The sequence below is a fragment of the Xenopus tropicalis genome, chromosome 10 (genome assembly GCF_000004195.4).
Source record: "Xenopus tropicalis strain Nigerian chromosome 10, UCB_Xtro_10.0, whole genome shotgun sequence".
Lineage (NCBI taxonomy): Eukaryota > Metazoa > Chordata > Amphibia > Anura > Pipidae > Xenopus > Xenopus tropicalis.
In genome coordinates, this window is record NC_030686.2 from 45,117,376 (window position 1) to 45,138,440 (window position 21,065).

General features: G+C 47.5%; 1 protein-coding gene and 1 long non-coding RNA gene across 7 annotated transcripts in view; one reads left to right on the top strand and one right to left on the bottom strand.

The window, feature by feature from the left end:
- Nucleotides 1-13,524, bottom strand: part of rnf157 (ring finger protein 157) — a 32,911-nt gene extending 19,387 nt beyond the window's left edge. For 2 of the 6 annotated variants that reach the window (XR_001168815.3, XM_012952552.3), the window contains exons 1-3: nt 13,428-13,524; nt 10,419-10,579; nt 5,056-5,174 (exon numbers count right to left, since the gene is read on the bottom strand). Coding sequence is in view for 5 of the 6 variants with exons in the window: in XM_012952552.3 (XP_012808006.1) it covers nt 5,056-5,174; nt 10,419-10,506 (207 nt within the window). In the remaining variant the exon portion in view is untranslated. Of the gene's footprint in view, nt 1-5,055; nt 5,175-10,418; nt 10,580-13,361; nt 13,384-13,405 lie in introns of those variants that run through there. The other 4 variants (NM_001078880.1, XM_012952551.3, XM_012952553.3 and 1 more) reach the window with 4 other exon arrangements.
- A 66-nt stretch (nt 13,525-13,590) lies between these two features.
- Nucleotides 13,591-19,694, top strand: LOC116408019. Its single transcript, XR_004220673.1, has 3 exons — nt 13,591-13,669; nt 15,632-15,683; nt 19,081-19,694. It is a non-coding gene; the product is annotated as an uncharacterized LOC116408019 (long non-coding RNA).
- The last annotated feature ends 1,371 nt before the right edge of the window (nt 19,695-21,065 follow it).

Sequence of the window (21,065 nt, forward strand, 5' to 3'; positions counted from 1 at the left end):
TGTATAAGGCACTGACTGCGCCGTAATGACTGGCTTTATAGATTGTAAGCTCTTTTGGGCAGGGCTCTCTTCCCCTCTTGTATCGGTTATTGGTTGCTTTATATGTTACTCTGTATGTCCAATGTATGTAACCCACTTATTGTACAGCGCTGCGGGATATGTTGGCGCTTTATAAATACATGTTAATAGTAATAATAATAATAATACCAATGAAGCCCCCTTATAATAAATCATGGCTAGCTGAAATCAGACAGATCCAACCTTTTGGACTTCATGCCAACAATTAGATCCCATGGGCTGGGTCATACACACATCAACTAAAGATTGAGTCAATTACAGACTTATAATAAACAGCAGCCATGTCAAATACACCCTTATAAACAACGCATAGTGAGGTCACATGACTCGTTAGATATTAGAAGTCACTGGAGAGTTCCATTACTGTTTTTTATATTTTAAAACAGGACTGGCACTGTTCATCAGTCATCATGTCGCTGGTTATACAGTAATTGATGTTTAGTGAAGTCACTCTCGGCTGAAACTTCAATATTATAACAAAAATAATGTTGTTGCTTAAAATGAAAGACTTTTAGAAATCAACTTGGGGATCCAGAACCCCTATAAAAGCAATTGGCCTGCAGCCTTCGCCCTTAACACTGGGAACTCCTTCTATACCCTTATGTTTTACTCATGGGTCCTAATACTTCATAATCTTTTTTTTTAATTAATTCAGCAGGATGTATGTAGGGAGCATGTAATCAATAAGCGGCTCACCATGTATGTGGGTAATAGCTGGGAAGTGCTACTTTATCTTATTAATGAGAGCTTTTAATTGTGTGTAGTATAGGCAAGCCAGGGCCCGGCGCTAGGTCTCATTAGCAACATAACCAAGTGATGCTTGGGGGTAATGGGGGTAAGTGCTTTAGCATAGTGCATAGTGCTTTAGCATACGGCTCATACAGGCATCAGCAAATACCCAGGGAAATAGCATTTATAAGGCAAATGTGGGCCAGTTCCTTCCATGGGAGCTGCCTTCAGTGCACAGGCAATAGAGTACTGCAGCACAGGCATATGGGCCGGCATGCACTGGCCACTCACAGTGAGCTATATACTAGCCCAAGGCATCTTTGCTTTCTGTGGGCATGCAACATATGTGCAGCCTTAACAGTAATAGCTTAGGGCAGAGATACCCAACCAGAGGCTCAGGGGCAACATGTTGCTCTACAACCCCTTGGAATTTGCTCCCAGTGGGCTTAAAGCAAGTGCTTAGTTTTGAATTCCTGGCTTGGAGGCAAGTTTTGGTTGCATGAAAACCAGCTGTACTGCCAGTCCACCTTGGGGCTACCAATAGCCAATCACCCTTATTTGGAACCCCTGGAAAGATTTTTCATGCTTTTGTTGCTCCCCAAATCTTTGTTTACATTCATGGGTTAAAAAGGTTGGGGACCCCTGGCTCAGGGTGAACAAGCCAACTAGCCATCATTATCATCCCTGCCCAAGCTAATTAGCCATTATTATTACCACACAAGCCAACTAGCCATCATTATCATCCCTGCCCAAACCAAATAGCCATCATCATCCCTGCCCAAGCCAACTAGCCATTATCATCCCTGCCCAAGCCAACTAGCCATTATCATCCCTGTCCAAGCCAACTAGCCATTATCATCCCTGCCCAAGCCAACTAGCCATTATCATCCCTGCCCAAGCCAACTAGCCATTATCATCCCTGCCCAAGCCAACTAGCCATTATCATCCCTGCCCAAGCCAACTAGCCATTATCATCCCTGCCCAAGCCAACTAGCCATTATCATCCCTGCCCAAGCCAACTAGCCATTATCATCCCTGCCCAAGCCAACTAGCCATCATTATCCCTGCCCAAGCCAACTAGCCATCATTATCACTGCCCAAGCCAACTAGCCATTATCATCCCTGCCCAAGCCAACTAGCCATCATTATCACTGCACACCACAGAGCAATGTATTCCTGTGCTATAAATAGGGATTGTGCCTTTTCACTCCCTAACAATAGGGCTTGTTGTGAGAGCCACTAAATGCCGGCATGGCTGCACAACTGAATACAGTGGCACTGCATGTAGCCGGCCTGCCTGCCATGGAGACACGTCGCTTCCATTTCTAAGCAACTGAAAGACAACACAGTAATACCATGATCTATTATTTAACACGTGTCAGTGTATAATATTCTGAATTGAAGAGTCAGGCTTCAAAAGCCAAATACATACGAATGAAAAGGCTGGGCCTCTGAGTCAGCAAGCTAAATGGGCTCACAAATGGCGGGTTAGGCTATCTGTCACCATGCAGGGCAAGGACAAGCCATACACATACATCCAGTGCTGTCTATGGAGCCTCCTCTTTGTACATCAGAGAACTCATGTTGAATGGGGGACTAGGCAAGTAGAGAAAATTAGGTCAGGCAAATGCCTTCCTGCCCCAGGAGAGTCTCAGATGGGAACAAGGAAGACATGAGAGAGGGATAAGGTTCCGGTTCTATAGAATCCCTGTGATGAATTCATTACTTAATGCAGGAGTGAATGTGATTGGCTATAGAGAGAGACTGACAAAATGAGTTAGCGTTGGGATTGCTGAAGCACAGGAACAGGGAAGAATGTGAATGACGTAGCACGGCCTAGAGATGCTAGCGGCTTGTATCCCCAAACGTACTGAGGTCACCTTGAGCCTTATAGGCACACCTAGGAATGCTGGGAGGCAAATGGCTGCAGAGAGAACTATTTGGGGTGGCCTGGTTCTAACACATTGTTTGGTTAGTCTTTTATCAGTCTGAGGTCCAACATTTGGTCAGGGCTCCCCTTGGCCCATATTAATGGGACATATATATGAAAACCTTGCCATTTCAACCACAGTCCCATGTATATCCAGAGAAGTATACACCCCAAATCTTACCATAATCAGCCTTCAAGGTAGCCTTCTAGCATTAGCAGAGCAAATATTTAATTTACCCCAGGGTGGGTCTGATCATTTAGTAGTATAGGGCACCATAATTACTGATTACTGTCAGCTCCATTTTCCCCTATATGATTTTTACATACAGCTCTCTCTTATCCTACTAGGTTGAGTCCTCTAGTTCTATGTGACTGCCAGACATTTAAGGGGTTGTTCACATTTGAGTTAACTTTCAGTGCAATCTTCAATTTGCAACTGGTCTTCATTTCCTATTATTTGCTTTTTGTAATTATTTACATTTTTATTCAGCAACTCCAGTTTGGAAATGCAGCAGTTATCTGGTTGCTGGGGTTATTACCGTAGCAACCAGGGGGTGGTTTGAATGGGAGACTTGAATATCTGAATAAAAAGATAAGTAATAAAAAGTACCAATAACAATAAATGGAAAAAGCCAGAAAAGGAAGGCAAATAATTCAAAAACTATAAAAAATAAATAATGAAGACCAATTGCAGAGTTACTTGAATTGGCCATTCTACAACATACAAATAGTTAACCACCCCTTAAAGCAGAGGGTTAGGTATCTCCCCCTAACTGCATAGTCCCCAGCTAGGCCAAAGAGGTAGCACAGAAGCTGGCAGCCAGCCAGGCCAACTGTCAGAATAGTAGGTGGCAGTTAATGCTAGACCTGATGAACTAGCAATGGTTAGGGGCAGCCAGAAGTACCTTGTAAACAGGATCATGCAGCCAGGAACCAACCAGGGCAGTGGGGGGAGAGGTTGCTGATCTGTATAAGGGTCACTAAGGGGTTAAGGAGTATGTGAAAGCGCAGGGGGATTAGCCACGCAGTATAAGCAGCATTCTGATCTGCAGGAGGGGGGCAGTTATCCTGCCGTGCCCCCGACACACAGGGCTCCTCACACTCACAGGCTCAGGCTGTAAATACAGAGAGACAGACCAATCACACCACTACAATGTATTACTGGAATTGGGGGCCTGTCGCTGTACAGCCAGTATTACAGCTGCAATCAGAGCTGTCTTTAGAAGGTGCAAAATAAGACAAACCGCCCCCGGACCCAAATTTCTAGGTATTCAATAAAGGGGTATATACAGCCCCTTAAGCCCTCAGTTTATTAAGACTGTCAGTTGAATTTCAATAACAGCCAGTGTGTTGCAAGTTGCACTTGCAAGGGGCAGGTCCCAAAGAAAAATACAATAATAAAAAAAAACACAAATACAAGAGTATTGTAGAAATGATAGGTATATTGGCTAACAATAACAATACATTGCAAGCTTTCGGAGCTCTAAGGCCCCTTCATCAGGCAAATTTTGCCTGATGAAGGGGCCTAAGAAAGCTTGCAATGTATTGTTATTGTTAGCCAATATACCTATCATTTCTACAATACTCTTGTATTTGTGTTTTTTTTTATTATTGTATTTTTCCTTGGGACCTGCCCCTACTATTAGCAGCCCAGCACACACACACAGTGGTCCCTTGCTGATTTGCACTGGTTTATAAACTGATAAACACACCACTTAGCTCAGTGGTATCAAACTATCTGCCTTCCATCTGTCGTGGGCTCAGCGTCATCCAAATGACATCAAATAAACATTTGGTTATTGGGAATCACAGTGGGCAACAGCTGTAGGGACAACCCCCACTTAGGTAGCACTAAGGAGTTTAAGTCAGTCTGCTCCCCCTCTCCTTTTGCATAAATAGTTTGATCCACCTACAGGGCTGACAGCTGGATAAACAGAGTAATACAATAAAGCAAACAATAATATAATTAATAGATTACACTGCAAGTAGTTAAATCCACCATGCATGTTTAAAGAAAAGAATTGTTGTGGGGTCTCTTGGCTAAAATACACTAGCAACCACAAGAGGGACTCATTTATTTACACTGGGCAAATTTGCCCATCGGAAGGAACCCATGGCAACCAAATTGTTGTATTCATTTGTTCTACCTGCAGCTGGCTGAAAAAAAAAAGCCATTTACTGATTGGTTGCTATGGGTTACTGCCCTGAGAGTCCACATGCATTTTACACCAGGTATGGGCAGTCTGCAGCTCCCGCATCTCACCACATTTGGTGCCAGTAAACTGCCCCTGTCACACAGCTAGCATTCATATACGTACCGTGACTGGCCGGCTCCCAAGGAAATTCAGGTCACAGTTTTCCCCAAACAAGTAGCCCTCGGGGTGGCTGGACTCAAACTTTTCCCCTCCCATAATAAAGTGGCTGCCAAAGTAACTCCCTGGGGAGGACAAAGTGGGAAACAGTTAGGAATGCAGAATAGAATAGCATTGATATATATATATATATCACCGAATCAGATATAGGCACTTGCATACAGGAATAATATGTATAGAATATACAGACTTATAATATCCCTATATGTTACAATAGGGGGCACTTTATAAGTCCACTTATATAAGTGCACTTTATATAAGTGCACTTTATAAGTCCTCGGGGACTTAATAATAATAATAATAATAATATCCCTATATTTTACAATAGGGGGCACTTTATTCACTATATATTATAAGGAACTCCTCTGGGACTTATAATATCCCTATATGTTACAATAGGGGGTACTTTATTCACTATATATTATAAGGAACTCCTCAGTGACTTATAACATCCCTATATGTTACAATAGAGGGCACTTTATTCACTATATATTATAAGGAACTCCTCGGGGACTTATAATATCCCTATATGTTACAATAGGGGGTACTTTATTCACTATATATTATAAGGAACTCCTCAGTGACTTATAACATCCCTATATGTTACAATAGAGGGTACTTTATTCACTATATATTATAAGGAACTCCTCAGGGGCTTATAATATCCCTATATTATACAATAGGGGGCACTTTATTCACTATATATTATAAGGAACTCCTCGGGGACTTATAATATCCCTATATTTTACAATAGGGGGGACTTTATTCACTATATAAGCAACTCCTCAGGGACTTATAATATCCCTATATGTTACAATAGGGGGTACTTTATTCACTATATATTATAAGGAACTCCTCGGGGACTTATAATATCCCTATATGTTACAATAGGGGGTACTTTATTCACTATATATTATAAGGAACTCCTCGGGGGCTTATAATATCCCTATATGTTACAATAGGGGGCACTTTATTCACTATATATTATAAGGAACTCCTCGGGGACTTATAATATTCCTATATGTTACAATAGGGGGCACTTTATTCACTATATATTATAAGGAACTCCTCGGGGGCTTATAATATCCCTATATGTTACAATAGGGGGCACTTTATATACTATAAAATACACAAGAGCCATGAATATCCTGTAAATTATATCCTTATAAATGGCGCTTAGTGATATAATTTCTGTGACATGACTCACTAAAACTTGTATATTATAATAAATAAAGTACCCCCCTGAGCTGCAACTACCTGGGCCTATTCCTGGGGCCGGCCCTATTGCTCTTATACCTGTTTTCCCCCAGCAGCAAAATAGTTATTTCCAGGGACAAAACTCTGTAAGACTCATAAAGCACAAACACTTCCTCGGTGCCATGTATTATTCATGCCGGCGGCTTTCAGAGCCGTTGCATTATTAATCAGCAGAGGTAGGTGCTCTACGGGGGTGGGCTCAGACTCTCTCCACTATAAAGCTGTTAGTGCCGTCCATTCATTCACCTACAGTATAATGTACTTTAGTTAGCTTGGGACTGATGGATAGAGCTCGGGGCTATATGGGTGCAGGACAGCCAGGCATCATACAGCCCCAGTGGCCACTAGGGGAGCCATGGGTACAGGGGGTCCTACCTGATACAAAGTTTCCTGCAAGACAGAAATCTATGCTTGAATCTTCCATTCATACTGCATTAGGCAGCAGCCCAGTAAGCTCTGTGTCCCTTCTCCATCCCCTAAAGCCATTAGTTACATCACATTAAACCAGAATGTACTGTAGAAGGGCCCAAGCCAGCCCCCAGTCTGTGGGATTCAGATGCTATGGGGACGCTGATTTAGTGACAGCAGCACTGCAGCCGCCCCCCTGCCCAGTGTGTGGCTCTGCAGCCTTGATGCAATGAGCTAATGCAGTCACGCTGTGTGCAGCAAAAGAAGTGCTGGCTGGGTAATAACTGCATCTGGCTCTGCCCCACTGCACAATTGCACCTCAGTAGCCTCACACAGGGCTCTCCGTGCTGCATTAGGAAGAATTAGCAGGGGCTGACCCAAAAGGGGCTTCTAATACACTCACCCGATGGCTATTGGGGTCTCTTCTGTGTGACAGTAAAGAGACTATGTGTAGCAGAGTGCTACTGAGCCAGTGAATAAGGCTGGGGGGCTCAGGGGGGATTCAGTACCCAATGCTGTGCTTCCCTGGTTCTATTCTGACCCATTTACAGTCTGTGTACAGTTTCCATTTTCTATTTCCAATGCTTGGAATTCACAGGTCTCTATCCACAGTGTAACAACATATTGGTAGGTTAAGTGGCTACTGATAAAACTGACCCTTATGTGTACCCATAGCACACAAAATAGACGCCAGGCTTCAGTGAGGTGCTGGGGGGGTATATTAGTGATCTACAGAGGGTAATAAACCAACTAAAGGTGGCCGTCCATGGGCAAATTTCAGCTGCCGATTCAGACAGATAATCTGCCTGTGTATGGGCACCTGGCTGCCTAAAATTGGCCAGATCTCAATCAGACAAGTCTCCATTTTCTGTTGATGCAGCCCTTGCTCCTACAGTACCTATGCCGAGGATATTAGCTCACCTAGGTGTTTCAATGCCCTGTTCCTTTCTGGCCATGGAACTCTTTGGTGACTTATAATATCCTTATATTTTACAACAGGGGCTACATTATTCCCTAAACAAACCGCCATGCCAGGCTGTATTTAGGGCTGGTGCTTCCCTAGTTACCCCTCCTCTCACCAATCAGCTCCTGCGCTCAACAGTCGGTTCATGAGCCAATCGAGGAAGAGAGGGGTACCAGCACCCCATTCTCACCATTCGGCACACATGCAGGACAGTAGCCACACACAATATTGAAGCAATTATACATCTATCCAGAGACACATTTATCTGTAGGGGGGCCACCTGGCTGGTAAAAATGATGCTCGATGCCAGTGTTATTATTAGGGAAATCCTGCCACATAAAGCTTCCATAGGCTCAATGGGAGCGAGAGGGATCCGAGTAGTCAGCTGCCCATCTCATTCTTCAGCAATTGCACCCTATTCATTAGTTTGGGTGAGGTGCCCACTCAGCTAAAGGCACAGACCCTATACCCAGCATGGCACCCATTAGTAGAGTCTGGCACCCATACAAACAGATTGTGGCACACAGCACAGAATGCCTACACTGGGTGCCATGGTGCTGCCAGGCATCTCTGGGGTCCTGAGTCTGATTCTGACCAAAGAGCTGTGCCCGTGTCTGTGTGGGTTCCCTCCTGCACTCCATACTGGCTACTAATGCAGCCCACCCTTGTGTATGTGGTACGGACTGGGGCAGGGGCATTACTAATACATTATATTGGGTAAAAAATAATAATTGTTGTGGAAACAAGAAATGGGCATTGGGCTAGTACCCACAGTATAGTGCATACATGGCTTACATCACACACAGCTTGTCACATGTCCCTGGCATTGGGCTAGTACCCACAGTATAGTGCATACATGGCTTACATCACTCACAGCTTGGCACATGTCCCTGGCATTGGGCTAGTACCCACAGTATAGTGCATACATGGCTTACATCACACACAGCTTGTCACATGTCCCTGGCATTGGGCTAGTACCCACAGTATAGTGCATACATGGCTTACATCACACACAGCTTGGCACATGTCCCTGGCATTGGGCTAGTACCCACAGTATAGTGCATACATGGCTTACATCACTCACAGCTTGGCACATGTCCCTGGCATTGGGCTAGTACCGACAGTATAGTGCATACATGGCTTACATCACTCACAGCTTGTCACATGTCCCTGGCATTGGGCTAGTACACACAGTATAGTGCATACATGGCTTACATCACTCACAGCTTGGCACATGTCCCTGGCATTGGGCTAGTACACACAGTATAGTGCATACATGGCTTACATCACTCACAGCTTGGCACATGTCCCTGGCATTGGGCTAGTACACACAGTATAGTGCATACATGGCTTACATCACTCACAGCTTGTCATATGTCCCTGGCATTGGGCTAGTACACACAGTATAGTGCATACATGGCTTACATCACACACAGCTTGTCACATGTCCCTGGCATTGGGCTAGTACACACAGTATAGTGCATACATGGCTTACATCACACATAGCTTGGCACATGTCCCTGGCATTGGGCTAGTACACACAGTATAGTGCATACATGGCTTACATCACACACAGCTTGGCACATGTGGCTGGCATTGGGCTAGTACCCACAGTATAGTGCATACATGGCTTACATCACTCACAGCTTGGCACATGTCCATGGCATTGGGCTAGTACCCACAGTATAGTGCATACATGGCTTACATCACACACAGCTTGGCACATGTCCCTGGCATTGGGCTAGTACCGACAGTATAGTGCATACATGGCTTACATCACTCACAGCTTGGCACATGTCCCTGGCATTGGGCTAGTACACACAGTATAGTGCATACATGGCTTACATCACTCACAGCTTGGCACATGTCCCTGGCATTGGGCTAGTACCCACAGTATAGTGCATACATGGCTTACATCACTCACAGCTTGGCACATGTCCCTGGCATTGGGCTAGTACCCACAGTATAGTGCATACATGGCTTACATCACTCACAGCTTGGCACATGTCCCTGGCATTGGGCTAGTACCCACAGTATAGTGCATACATGGCTTACATCACACACAGCTTGGCACATGTCCCTGGCATTGGGCTAGTACCCACAGTATAGTGCATACATGGCTTACATCACTCACAGCTTGGCACATGTCCCTGGCATTGGGCTAGTACACACAGTATAGTGCATACATGGCTTACATCACTCACAGCTTGGCACATGTCCCTGGCATTGGGCTAGTACCCCACAGTATAGTGCATACATGGCTTACATCACTCACAGCTTGGCACATGTCCCTGGAATTGGGCTAGTACCCACAGTATAGTGCATACATGGCTTACATCACACACAGCTTGGCACATGTCCCTGGCATTGGGCTAGTACCCACAGTATAGTGCATACATGGCTTACATCACTCACAGCTTGGCACATGTCCCTGGCATTGGGCTAGTACCCACAGTATAGTGCATACATGGCTTACATCACACACAGCTTGGCACATGTCCCTGGCATTGGGCTAGTACCCACAGTATAGTGCATACATGGCTTACATCACACACAGCTTGGCACGAGAAGGCAATATACAGCTACACATATTGCCAAACATTACATGTTATGCATAAAAAGCCAATGTATGGCACACAGTGGCTCAACGCCCCGCTGCCTTGGCTAGTAAGCCACTCACCAGACTTGGGTGGGTATCTGTAGAGGGAATTACACGGCATGTCCACCTCTTCCACTCCAGCATGCTGCCGACTTGTCAGTGCCCCCATCTTCAATGTCCTTTGTTCCAACAGGGAATGCCCAACTCTAATGCCAGCTTGCCATCTCCCCTCCTGCCAGTCACTGCAATGAGAAAATATAGGATTCTCCTTACACAAAATAATCCCTGCAAAACTCCATGGTACTTACCAACTAAAGGAAAAGGCTCATAATAATGTTCCCCTCTACCAGAAACATCCCATGATTCCCCTGCCATACTGACCCCCCCAATCCTATGCACTACAGCCTGCCACCCCTGCACTGGCATGTACACTGGTACTTACTGTACCCCCCTCCCCCCAATATTATACACAATAACCGCTCACCCCTGCACTGGCATGTAGACTGGTACTTACTGTACCCCCCTCCCCCCAGTATTATACACAATAACCGCTCACCCCTGCACTGGCATGTACACTGGTACTTACTGTACCCCCCTCCCCCCAATATTATACACAATAACCGCTCACCCCTGCACTGGCATGTACACTGGTACTTACTGTACCCCCCTCCCCACAGTATTATACACAATAACCGCTCATCCCTGCACTGGCATGTACCACTGGTACTTACTGTACCCCCCTCCCCCCAATATTATACACAATAACCACTCACCCCTGCACTGGCATGTACACTGGTACTTACTGTACCCCCCCTCCCCAATAATATACACAATAACCGCTCACCCCTGCACTGGCATGCACACTGGTACTTACTGTACCCCCCCTCCCCAATAATATACACAATAACCGCTCACCCCTGCACTGGCATGTACACTGGTACTTACTGTACCCCCTCCCCCCAATATTATACACAATAACCACTCACCCCTGCACTGGCATGTACACTGGTACTTACTGTACCCCCCCTCCCCAATAATATACACAATAACCGCTCACCCCTGCACTGGCATGTACACTGGTACTTACTGTACCCCCCCTCCCCAATAATATACACAATAACCACTCACCCCTGCACTGGCATGTACACTGGTACTTACTGTACCCCCCTCCCCAATATTATACACAGTAACCACTCACCCCTGCACTGGCATGTACACTGGTACTTACTGTACCCCCCTCCCCAATATTATACACAATAACTGCTCACCCCTGCACTGGTATATACACTTATGGGACACTACCCCCTGCACTGGTATTTACACTGGCACTAGTCCCCTCCCATACTACCCCCCCTTACCCATATGCCTGTCACCCTTACACTGGCACAGTACCCCCTGCACTGGTATTTACACTGGCACTAGTCCCCTCCCATACTACCCCCCCTTACACTGGCACAGTACCCCCCCTGCACTGGTATTTACACTGGCACTAGTCCCCTCCCATACTACCCCCCTTACCCATATGCCTGTCACCCTTACACTGGCACAGTACCCCCCCTGCAGTGGCATTTACACTGGCACTAGTCCCCTCCCATACTACCCCCCCTTACCCATATGCCTGTCACCCTTACACTGGCACAGTACCCCCTGCAGTGGCATTCACACTGGCACTAGTCCCCTCCCATACTACCCCTCCTTACCCATATGCCTGTCACCCTTACACTGGCACAGTACCCCCTGCAGTGGCATTTACACTGGCACTAGTCCCCTCCCATACTACCCTCCTTACCCATATGCCTGTCACCCTTACACTGGCACAGTACCCCCCCTGCAGTGGCATTTACACTGGCACTAGTCCCCTCCCAGACTGCCCCCCCTTACCCATATGCCTGTCACCCTTACACTGGCACAGTACCCCCCCTGCAGTGGTATTTACACAGGCACTAGTCCCCTCCCAGACTGCCCCCCCTTACCCATATGCCTGTCACCCTTGCACTGGCACAGTACCCCCTGCAGTGGCATTTACACTGGCACTAGTCCCCTCCCATACTCCCCCCCTTACCCATATGCCTGTCACCCTTACACTGGCACAGTACCCCCCTGCAGTGGCATTTACACTGGCACTAGTCCCTCCCATACTACCCCCCTTACCATATGCCTGTCACCCTTGCATTGGCACAGTACCCCCCCTGCAGTGGCATTTACACTGGCACTAGTCCCCTCCCAGACTGCCCTCCCCTTACCCATATGCCTGTCACCCTTACACTGGCACAGTACCCCTGCAGTGGCATTAACACTGGCACTAGTTCCCTCCCAGACTGCCCCCCCTTACCCATATGCCTGTCACCCTTACACTGGCACAGTACCCCCCTGCAGTGGCATTTACACTGGCACTAGTCCCCTCCCATACTACCCCCCCCTTACCCATATGCCTGTCACCCTTACACTGGCACAGTACCCCCCTGCAGTGGCATTTACACTGGCACTAGTCCCCTCCCAGACTGCCCCCCCTTACCCATATGCCTGTCACCCTTACACTGGCACAGTACCCCCTGCAGTGGCATTTACACTGGCACTAGTCCCCTCCCATACTACCCCCCTTACCCATATGCCTGTCACCCTTACACTGGCACAGTACCCCCCTGCAGTGGCATTTACACTGGCACTAGTCCCCTCCCATACTACCCCCCCTTACCCATATGCCTGTCACCCTTACACTGGCACAGTACCCCCCTTTGCAGTGGCATTTACACTGGCACTAGTCCCCTCCCAGACTGCCCCCCCTTACCCATATGCCTGTCACCTTTACACTGGCATTTACACTGGCAGCACCTACCCCCCCTGGCATTGGGAATATTCCCCTCCCGTAATGACTCCTCCCCCTGGGATCCCATACACAGGAGCCTGTCACCCTGCCTGACATTTACACCGAGAGCCTGCCCGCTGTAGTGCCGAGTAACCCAGGCCGCCCCCTAACGATCCGCCCCACAGGCCCAGCCGAGGCGGCTCTCACACGTCCCTTACCCGGCCCTCTCCGCTCCCTTACCCGGCCCTCTCCGCTCCCTTACCCGGCCCTCTCCGCTCCCGTACCCGCTCCGCTCTCCCAGCAGCTGCAGAACGCGGCGTGACGTCACTCCAGCGTCGCACGGCCCCGCCTTCTCACCCGCCGCTGCCCAATGCGGTGAAGGGGCGGTGTTACGGTCGCCCTGACAACCACCTCCCCTCACTCGGGAGCACATGTTTAAATCCCAGGCAGAGGGCGAATCCACTGAAGGGCACAGGGAAGGGAGTCCCGCTGATGCGATTGACTGGAAGCGCAGACGATCAATTGGGTATTGGGGAGCCCCCCATAGCGGGGTATTGGGGAACGGGGACCCCCCATAGCGGGGTATGAGAGGACAGACAGTGAAAGCACTGCAGTGACCTTGTGTGGGTGCTTATAGAGCCAGAAAGGATTTAGAAAAAGATGGCAGTAGTGAGAGGGTAGCTTTGCGTAATGCAGGGTTGTTAAACTACAACTCTAAACATACAACAACAACCTTGAAATTTCAGTGGGATTTGGGAGTTGCAGTTCAACAACAATTGTAGAGCTCTTTGAGATCTCTCATCTTTTATGGCTTCTAGAGAGAAAAAAGCCACTGATGGGTGAGAGTACAGCATGCATTGTGGGCCAGTTAGTATTTGTGCCTGGGGTTGTACTACTAACACCCTGGCTAACTCCCCATGCACCCTGGCTAACTCCCCATGCCCCCTGGCCAACTCCCCATGCCCCCTGGCTAACTCCCCATGCCCCCTGGCTAACTCCCCATGCCCCCTGGCTAACTCCCCATGCCCCCTGGCTAACTCCCCATGCCCCCTGGCTAACTCCCCATGCCCCCTGGCTAACTCCCCATGCCCCCTGGCTAACTCCCCATGCCCCCTGGCTAACTCCCCATGCACCCTGGCTAACTCCCCCAGAGCTCCCTGTCTCTGTGCCGCCACTCTTGTGGTACTGTGTAAAGCTTATGTACCACAGTGTGGGAGCTGAGGCCGGAGACCACCATCAAAATTCTACTTAAAAATGTAGGAGCCTTGGCAAGAAGAAAGCTTCTCTCCCTTACCCCCTTTTGACTCAGGGGGGGGGGGGTCATTTGGTCAGCCCTTTCCATCACTCTCATGGTTAAAGTGGGGGAAGGTGGTGGAAGTACTGGGAGACTAGTAGTGTGTCTGCACTAGGGCCCACCTATCTTGGGAGCCACTGGGGATAGAGCCGTATGCTATGAAGCATGGAGTGGTGTATAGAGGAAGCAGACCCTGCGGTCATAGGGGGGCCTGGGTGACAAGGGGCCTGGACTACAGGGTCTGGTTCCTCTGTAGTTTTTAGACATCCCCCCTCCCCAGCCACTATCTTTCCTACCCCAGTGCAAGCAGCTTGGGAATGGGAGACGCAAGAGGGTTGGAGGGAGCCCTGGGTAGGGGGCTACCATGCACACTGGCCCCTCTAAAGATTTTTTGGTGGTGGAGGCATGCTGTTGTTACACCAATGAAAGCATGGTAAGGGGGGGGGGGCATGGTATACATTTTCCACCTAGGGCACATAGGGGTTTAATTACACTACTGTGCCCACAGCATGTGTGCTGGAACTGGGTGCCAGGGTTTGGCAGGCTGTAACTCCTGCCATAGGGCCGCTGTGTGCAAATAGGGAATAAGTAACAGTTGTGGGAAGTTTTAGGCTACTGCTTACCAACTTAGCAGCATAAAACTACTAATACAAGTGCCCACTCACTTGTGTGTCTAGGGGTACGATGGTAAGTTTTGCAGGCTGTATGTAGTGCAGAATGGCTTGGCAGGAGTAACACATTACTAATTAAACTTAACTTCATATTATTTGACATTACTATTGGTTGGGCCACATATCTCTATCAATATGGGTAAGGGTCATAGCAACAAAGTGAGAACCCTTAAGCCAAAGTTTGGGTGCAGGAATAATAAGCCACTGATGGGGCATTTGGTCATGTAGAGAGAAAATCATTGCGGCGGCTGAACTGCACCTGTCACAGTGCTGGGACCAGATTCATAGGATCCATGTTTCTACATCCAACTGTTGGAATAAATCCCAAACATATAGCATTAGCTAGGCAGTGGGCATGCTGGGGGCTGGAGGCATAATGTCTGAATATCACTCAGTTATAGATTTGGTGAGTTCAGGAACAAGACAAGGCTGCTGCTATTGAGTGTTGGCTCCCTCTGCTGGTACATTCTCTAACTGCAGTTCTAGATCTGTCATCTTACTAAAATGATTGTTTTACTTATAGGAAGGTGACTGGTTACTCATAGAGGTGGCAAGTCAGTGTGGGCACTGCAGGGGTATGTATGCACAGAGCAGAAAATAACCTATAGATAGCATGCACTTGTGTGCAAGGGTCTGATGATACACACACTGTATGGCCTACCGTACCCACCAACACGTACCTTCCCCACCAACACGTACCCTCCCCACCGGCACGTACCCTCCCCACCGGCACGTACCCTCCCCACCGGCACGTACCCTCCCCACCGGCACGTACCCTCCCCACCAACACGTACCCTCCCCCACCAACACGTACCCTCCCCACCAACACTGTAACCCCACTGCCCTGGTAATGGAGGAGTGGATTTAGATGGCTATTGGGGTCATTTCTGTTGCAGAACACAGTGGCCACATCTAAATAATGTGCGAGTTATGGGGCACCTCCTTACTCTAACAGTGTCCCCTACTCTTTAGTCTTAGCCCCTTCAGTCAGGGATAGCTAATGGGAAGTGTGCCAGCTCCTATTGCAGCATTCTGGTGTCAGGGCATGATGAGAGTTGTAGTTTAACCACACAGCGCTATTCTGACACAATTTGCAAGTGGATGTAATTTTTTATTTTCTGTGGTTTTTGAATGAGTTCATTTGATTGTGCTGGGCAGCTCCCCAGCTTGGAATTTCATCAGGTATCTGATTGCTGGGGTCCAATTTACCATGACAACCAGGCAGTGGTTTAAATGACAGACTGGAAGATAAATGGGAGAGGGCCTGAATAGAAAGAGAAGTCTTAAAATTACAAATAGCAATACAATTAGAGCCTCATAGGAGATCTGTTTTCTTACTAAAGGTTTAGGCAATAGTGAGTCTGCCACTGAGAGCCACCAGGGGCACTGTTAGGGGTAAGATACGTGGCAATTAGTAGCTGCGACTTTAAAAAGTTGCAGTGACTAATTTGCACAGCGAAAGTCACAGTCATTAGCCGCCGCAACTGACTTTTTAAAAATGTTGCGGCAATTAATCGCTACATGTGTCTTCGCCCTTAGGAGTCTGTGGATGAGCTTACCTTGAGAAGCAAAGATGGCATCAGGATTCACAGGATCCCTGTGCAGAATACATTTTACCTCTAGATTTTGCTGAACACACACACACACACACATATATATATATATATATATATATATATATATGTATAGGAAAATAAAGTAAATGTTAATGATTGTAATAAACAGGGAAGGTTGTTGTGGAAAGATACATTATAGGCTAAGAGTATGCAGTCAGATAGAAAGCGCCAGTATCTTGTCTCCTGTACTGCGGCTTTGTGTCCTCAGTCAGATGTGTAATGGTTTCAGCATCACATTCTGTGGATTTAGCAGTTCTAGTTCTACAGAAACCCCGCTCCTTCCTTCTTTTAACCAGATACTGAGCTGCCACGTGTTGTAGTCTATAAACATGTAGGATCTGGTATTGGCCACTAGAGGGCCTACCAAACAGCTCTGCACTGTTTCCCCAACTGACACAGCCCATCAGAACAGACATAAATTAAAAGATCCCATGTGCCTGCTGCTGCCATACTGGTGGTTAAATCTGCACTGCTTCTACTTCTTCAGCTGCTGTGTCTGGGTTCCATGAACTGGTTACTTCCCTAGCACTGATTGATCCCTGGGCTGGAGCTCAGGCTCAGGGAATATCACTCATGTATTATAAGGGATAATGTACCCCCTACTGTAAATGATAAGGATATTAGCAGTCACTGAGGGGTTCTGTGCCCATATAAAGGCACAAGGCTGCAGGCTGAGTTATACAGGGAACTCTGAGTATCACTCATGTATTATAAGGGATAATGTACCCCCTACTGTAAATGATAAGGATATTAGCAGTCACTGAGGGGTTCTGTGCCCCCCCATATAAAGGCACAAGGCTGCAGGCTGAGTTATACAGGGAACTCTGAGTATCACTCATGTATTATAAGGGATAATGTACCCCCTACTGTAAATGATAAGGATATTAGCAGTCACTGAGGGGTTCTGTGCCCATATAAAGGCACAAGGCTGTAGGCTGAGTTATACAGGGAACTCTGAGTATCACTCATGTATTATAAGGGATAATGTACCCCCTACTGTAAATGATAAGGATATTAGCAGTCACTGAGGGGTTCTGTGCCCATATAAAGGCACAAGGCTGCAGGCTGAGTTATACAGGGAACTCTGAGTATCACTCATGTATTATAAGGGATAATGTACCCCCTACTGTAAATGATAAGGATATTAGCAGTCACTGAGGGGTTCTGTGCCCCCCATATAAAGGCACAAGGCTGCAGGCTGAGTTATACAGGGAACTCTGAGTATCACTCATGTATTATAAGGGATAATGTACCCCCTACTGTAAATGATAAGGATATTAGCAGTCACTGAGGGGTTCTGTGCCCATATAAAGGCACAAGGCTGCAGGCTGAGTTATACAGGAATTTAATTATGATTTCTAATATCTTTATATTTTATAACAGATAGTACATCTTTTGTAATAATAATGATTTAAAAAAGGTGTTGCCTATCCACCCCCCCAGATCAAAATATGACCAGGCCCCTGACACCAGTCCACCCCAATACCCCCTGATGGCTGCCCTGGCATCTTACCTGCTTAGCCCATAAAATACTTGCCAAGACTGGGGCTGCTATTCCATATTTACCAGCAATGTGTGACACCTTCCCCCCTGCCCCACCCCAATGCCTGTTTAAATTTACTTTGGCCCTTCCAATTGTACAGCCTGCCACTTCAGGCCATGGTCCTGCCCCCCCACATCATTGGCCCCCCCATACTGGTAATTAACTTTATAATAGGTGGCAACCCTAGACCCTGGGCATAGGTATTCCCTCTACTCAATACAGTTCTGCAAGAAGGTTTGGCTACATTGTAGGGCCTTTGAATTGCTGTTGTGCAGGATGAGAATTTTTACTGTGTATTTCTTACAAATATTTCTACTCTAGTTTGTCTATGGGGGGGAATGGACTAGTGTGAGGCATGCTAAATATATGCCTGGGGCTATTTCTCTACCAGCAGTCTGACTTTCTCCATCTTTTACAATTGTGCTGCTTTTAATTATTAAAGGGGAAACGGTCACAGTTTCCAGCTGTCCTTTATTTCTAAAAACAGCACTAAGGACTCTTACACATGGTGTTTCACCCCGCGGTGGATCTCTACACAGGGCAAACGCACCCCATTGTTCCGGATGGGGTTGTACTCACTCGGGTGTATGCAACTGCCAAGCGTAGGTAGAACGCAGCTTGAAACAGCCAAGTGCCCTAGGGCTAATGCCACACAAGCTTATAAATGCAGCCAGAGACACAGCTGATCCACTCTGCTCCTCCCTCTCTCTGCACTGACAGACACCATCCTCCTAGCACTCACAGCTATATTGTTTGTTATTATTATCAACAACTCATATTTATAAAGCACCAACTTTACTTTTTTTTTTGCAGTGCTGTGTAATAGGTGTGTGAAACAGACCCCGACCAAGAGATACTGAGGCCCCAGGCCACTTGAAGCAAACCTCCGCCCCCAAGGGCCTCCATGTTTGAAGCCACACGCTGCCAGACCTGACCAACCCCTCCCATGCAGAGAGGGCATGGAGAAAGCAGTAGGAACTACGCCATTCCCCCCCAAATTGCACCTCCCCCTCAAACTGTGCCCTAGGCACCTGCAGACCCCTGGTGTATTCATTGAATATACAGGTTACATACAGAGAGGCCCTGCTCAGTGCAATTCACTTTCAGTTACTCACCTTATGGCCTGAGAACCCCTAATCTGTGCCTTCCCCCTACAAGACTGGAGGTGTCCATACACGGTGCAATCCGATCATTTGCCGAGGTTGCCAGATAAGCGGATCGCCTCCCGATATGCCCACCCACAGTTGGTGATTTTGGACTAATTTGCTCATTTGACACTAGGGCCAAACAATCAGATTAAAATGGCGGGTATACAGGCCATTGGATTTAGGGCCGTATCAACGAGCCCATGTGATCTCCGACAGCAAAATTAAACCTGCCTGATCAACATCTGGCCAATTTTCGGACAGATATCGGTCAGGTAGGCCCGCCGGGGGTGCCCATACACGGCAGAATCAATCTGAAGGACCCAAATCTGCAGCTGGAATCGGCCCGTGTATGGCCACCTTTACAGATTACATACAAATATTGTCCAATACAGAAGGTAGAGAGGGCCCTGCTCAATAGAGCTTACAATCAAAATATCTGGTGGGCCCCCGGCTGGTCCAGTGGGTTTTTTTTTTGGTTTTGGTTTTTTTTAAGATTTGATGCCACCTAATGCCCATGATATGCCACCAGAGTCTGCCATCACCCTGGTTGCTTTTACTCCTGCAGTCAGGAACCAACACCCCCTCCAAGTATTCTCCCACACACCTCTCCCATAGGAGCCACCCTGATGACAACTCTGGCTAGCCCCAGGGGCCCTTGAGGTTAGGTTGGCCCCAGGTGCCCCGATCCCTGTGCATTCTCACTTTACAGTAAATTGGTTAAATCAGATATATCTACAACTCCCTGCAGCCTCCACCGACCTTCTGTTCTGCAGCTGGAGGGCAGCAAGCAGCATATATGTGCTGTGTATCCTTTTAGTCCTGTATATCTGCAGCCAAAAGAATGTTAACATGCAGGCTTTTGGATTGTCAGCTCTGCTGGCGAGGGCTAGTTACCAGGGCCTGTATCCTGCGTACAGCCATGTATACATTGCCAGCTCTGCAAACATTCCCCAATCTAAACAATGAGAGAGGAAGTGAGTCAGCCCAACACACAAAGGATGTGTTCTCTGGCTTCTCAGAAAGAGACACCCAGCCCCGGCCGTGCTGCGGCCTCACAGTCTCCTGCTGTCTCTGCTTCTGAGACTCACATGGTAATTAGCGACCCCAGGGGCCCCCACAGACCCCAATAACGCAGCGTTGCCAATAAAGCGCAAGCACATTTCCCTGGGAGGGGACACCCCGAAGAAAGGAAAATATAAGCAATATGGACTCGGGAGGCGGTGGGAAATCTCTGTTCCGCCCAGTAGCTCACTTCTATAAAAGAGGCATTTTCCCATCTTTTCTCATGGGCTGACTGGTGGCCTTGTTCCCTGTGGCCCTGAAGCTCTCGCTCACTGTCAGTCTGAACACTTGGAGGGGGAGGGGATAGAAACTTCTTTTCCTCTATGTTGAGAAAGATACTTTCAATTCAATCGTAAAGGACAAGTCAACCCAACCCTTTGCAATATACATTCATTACAAATTTGCAATGGTTTTTGAGTTATTTGTATGTATAATTGCTATTAGAAGTTGTGTTTGCCTGTCCTTCTCTATTCCCTGCCCTGGGGGCTCTGACTGAAACAATGTAACACAAGGAGCAGCCTGACAGACCTGACTCGCTGGGGGAGACCAACCTTTGCAACATTGTTTCAAAAGTAACAACCAGGAGTT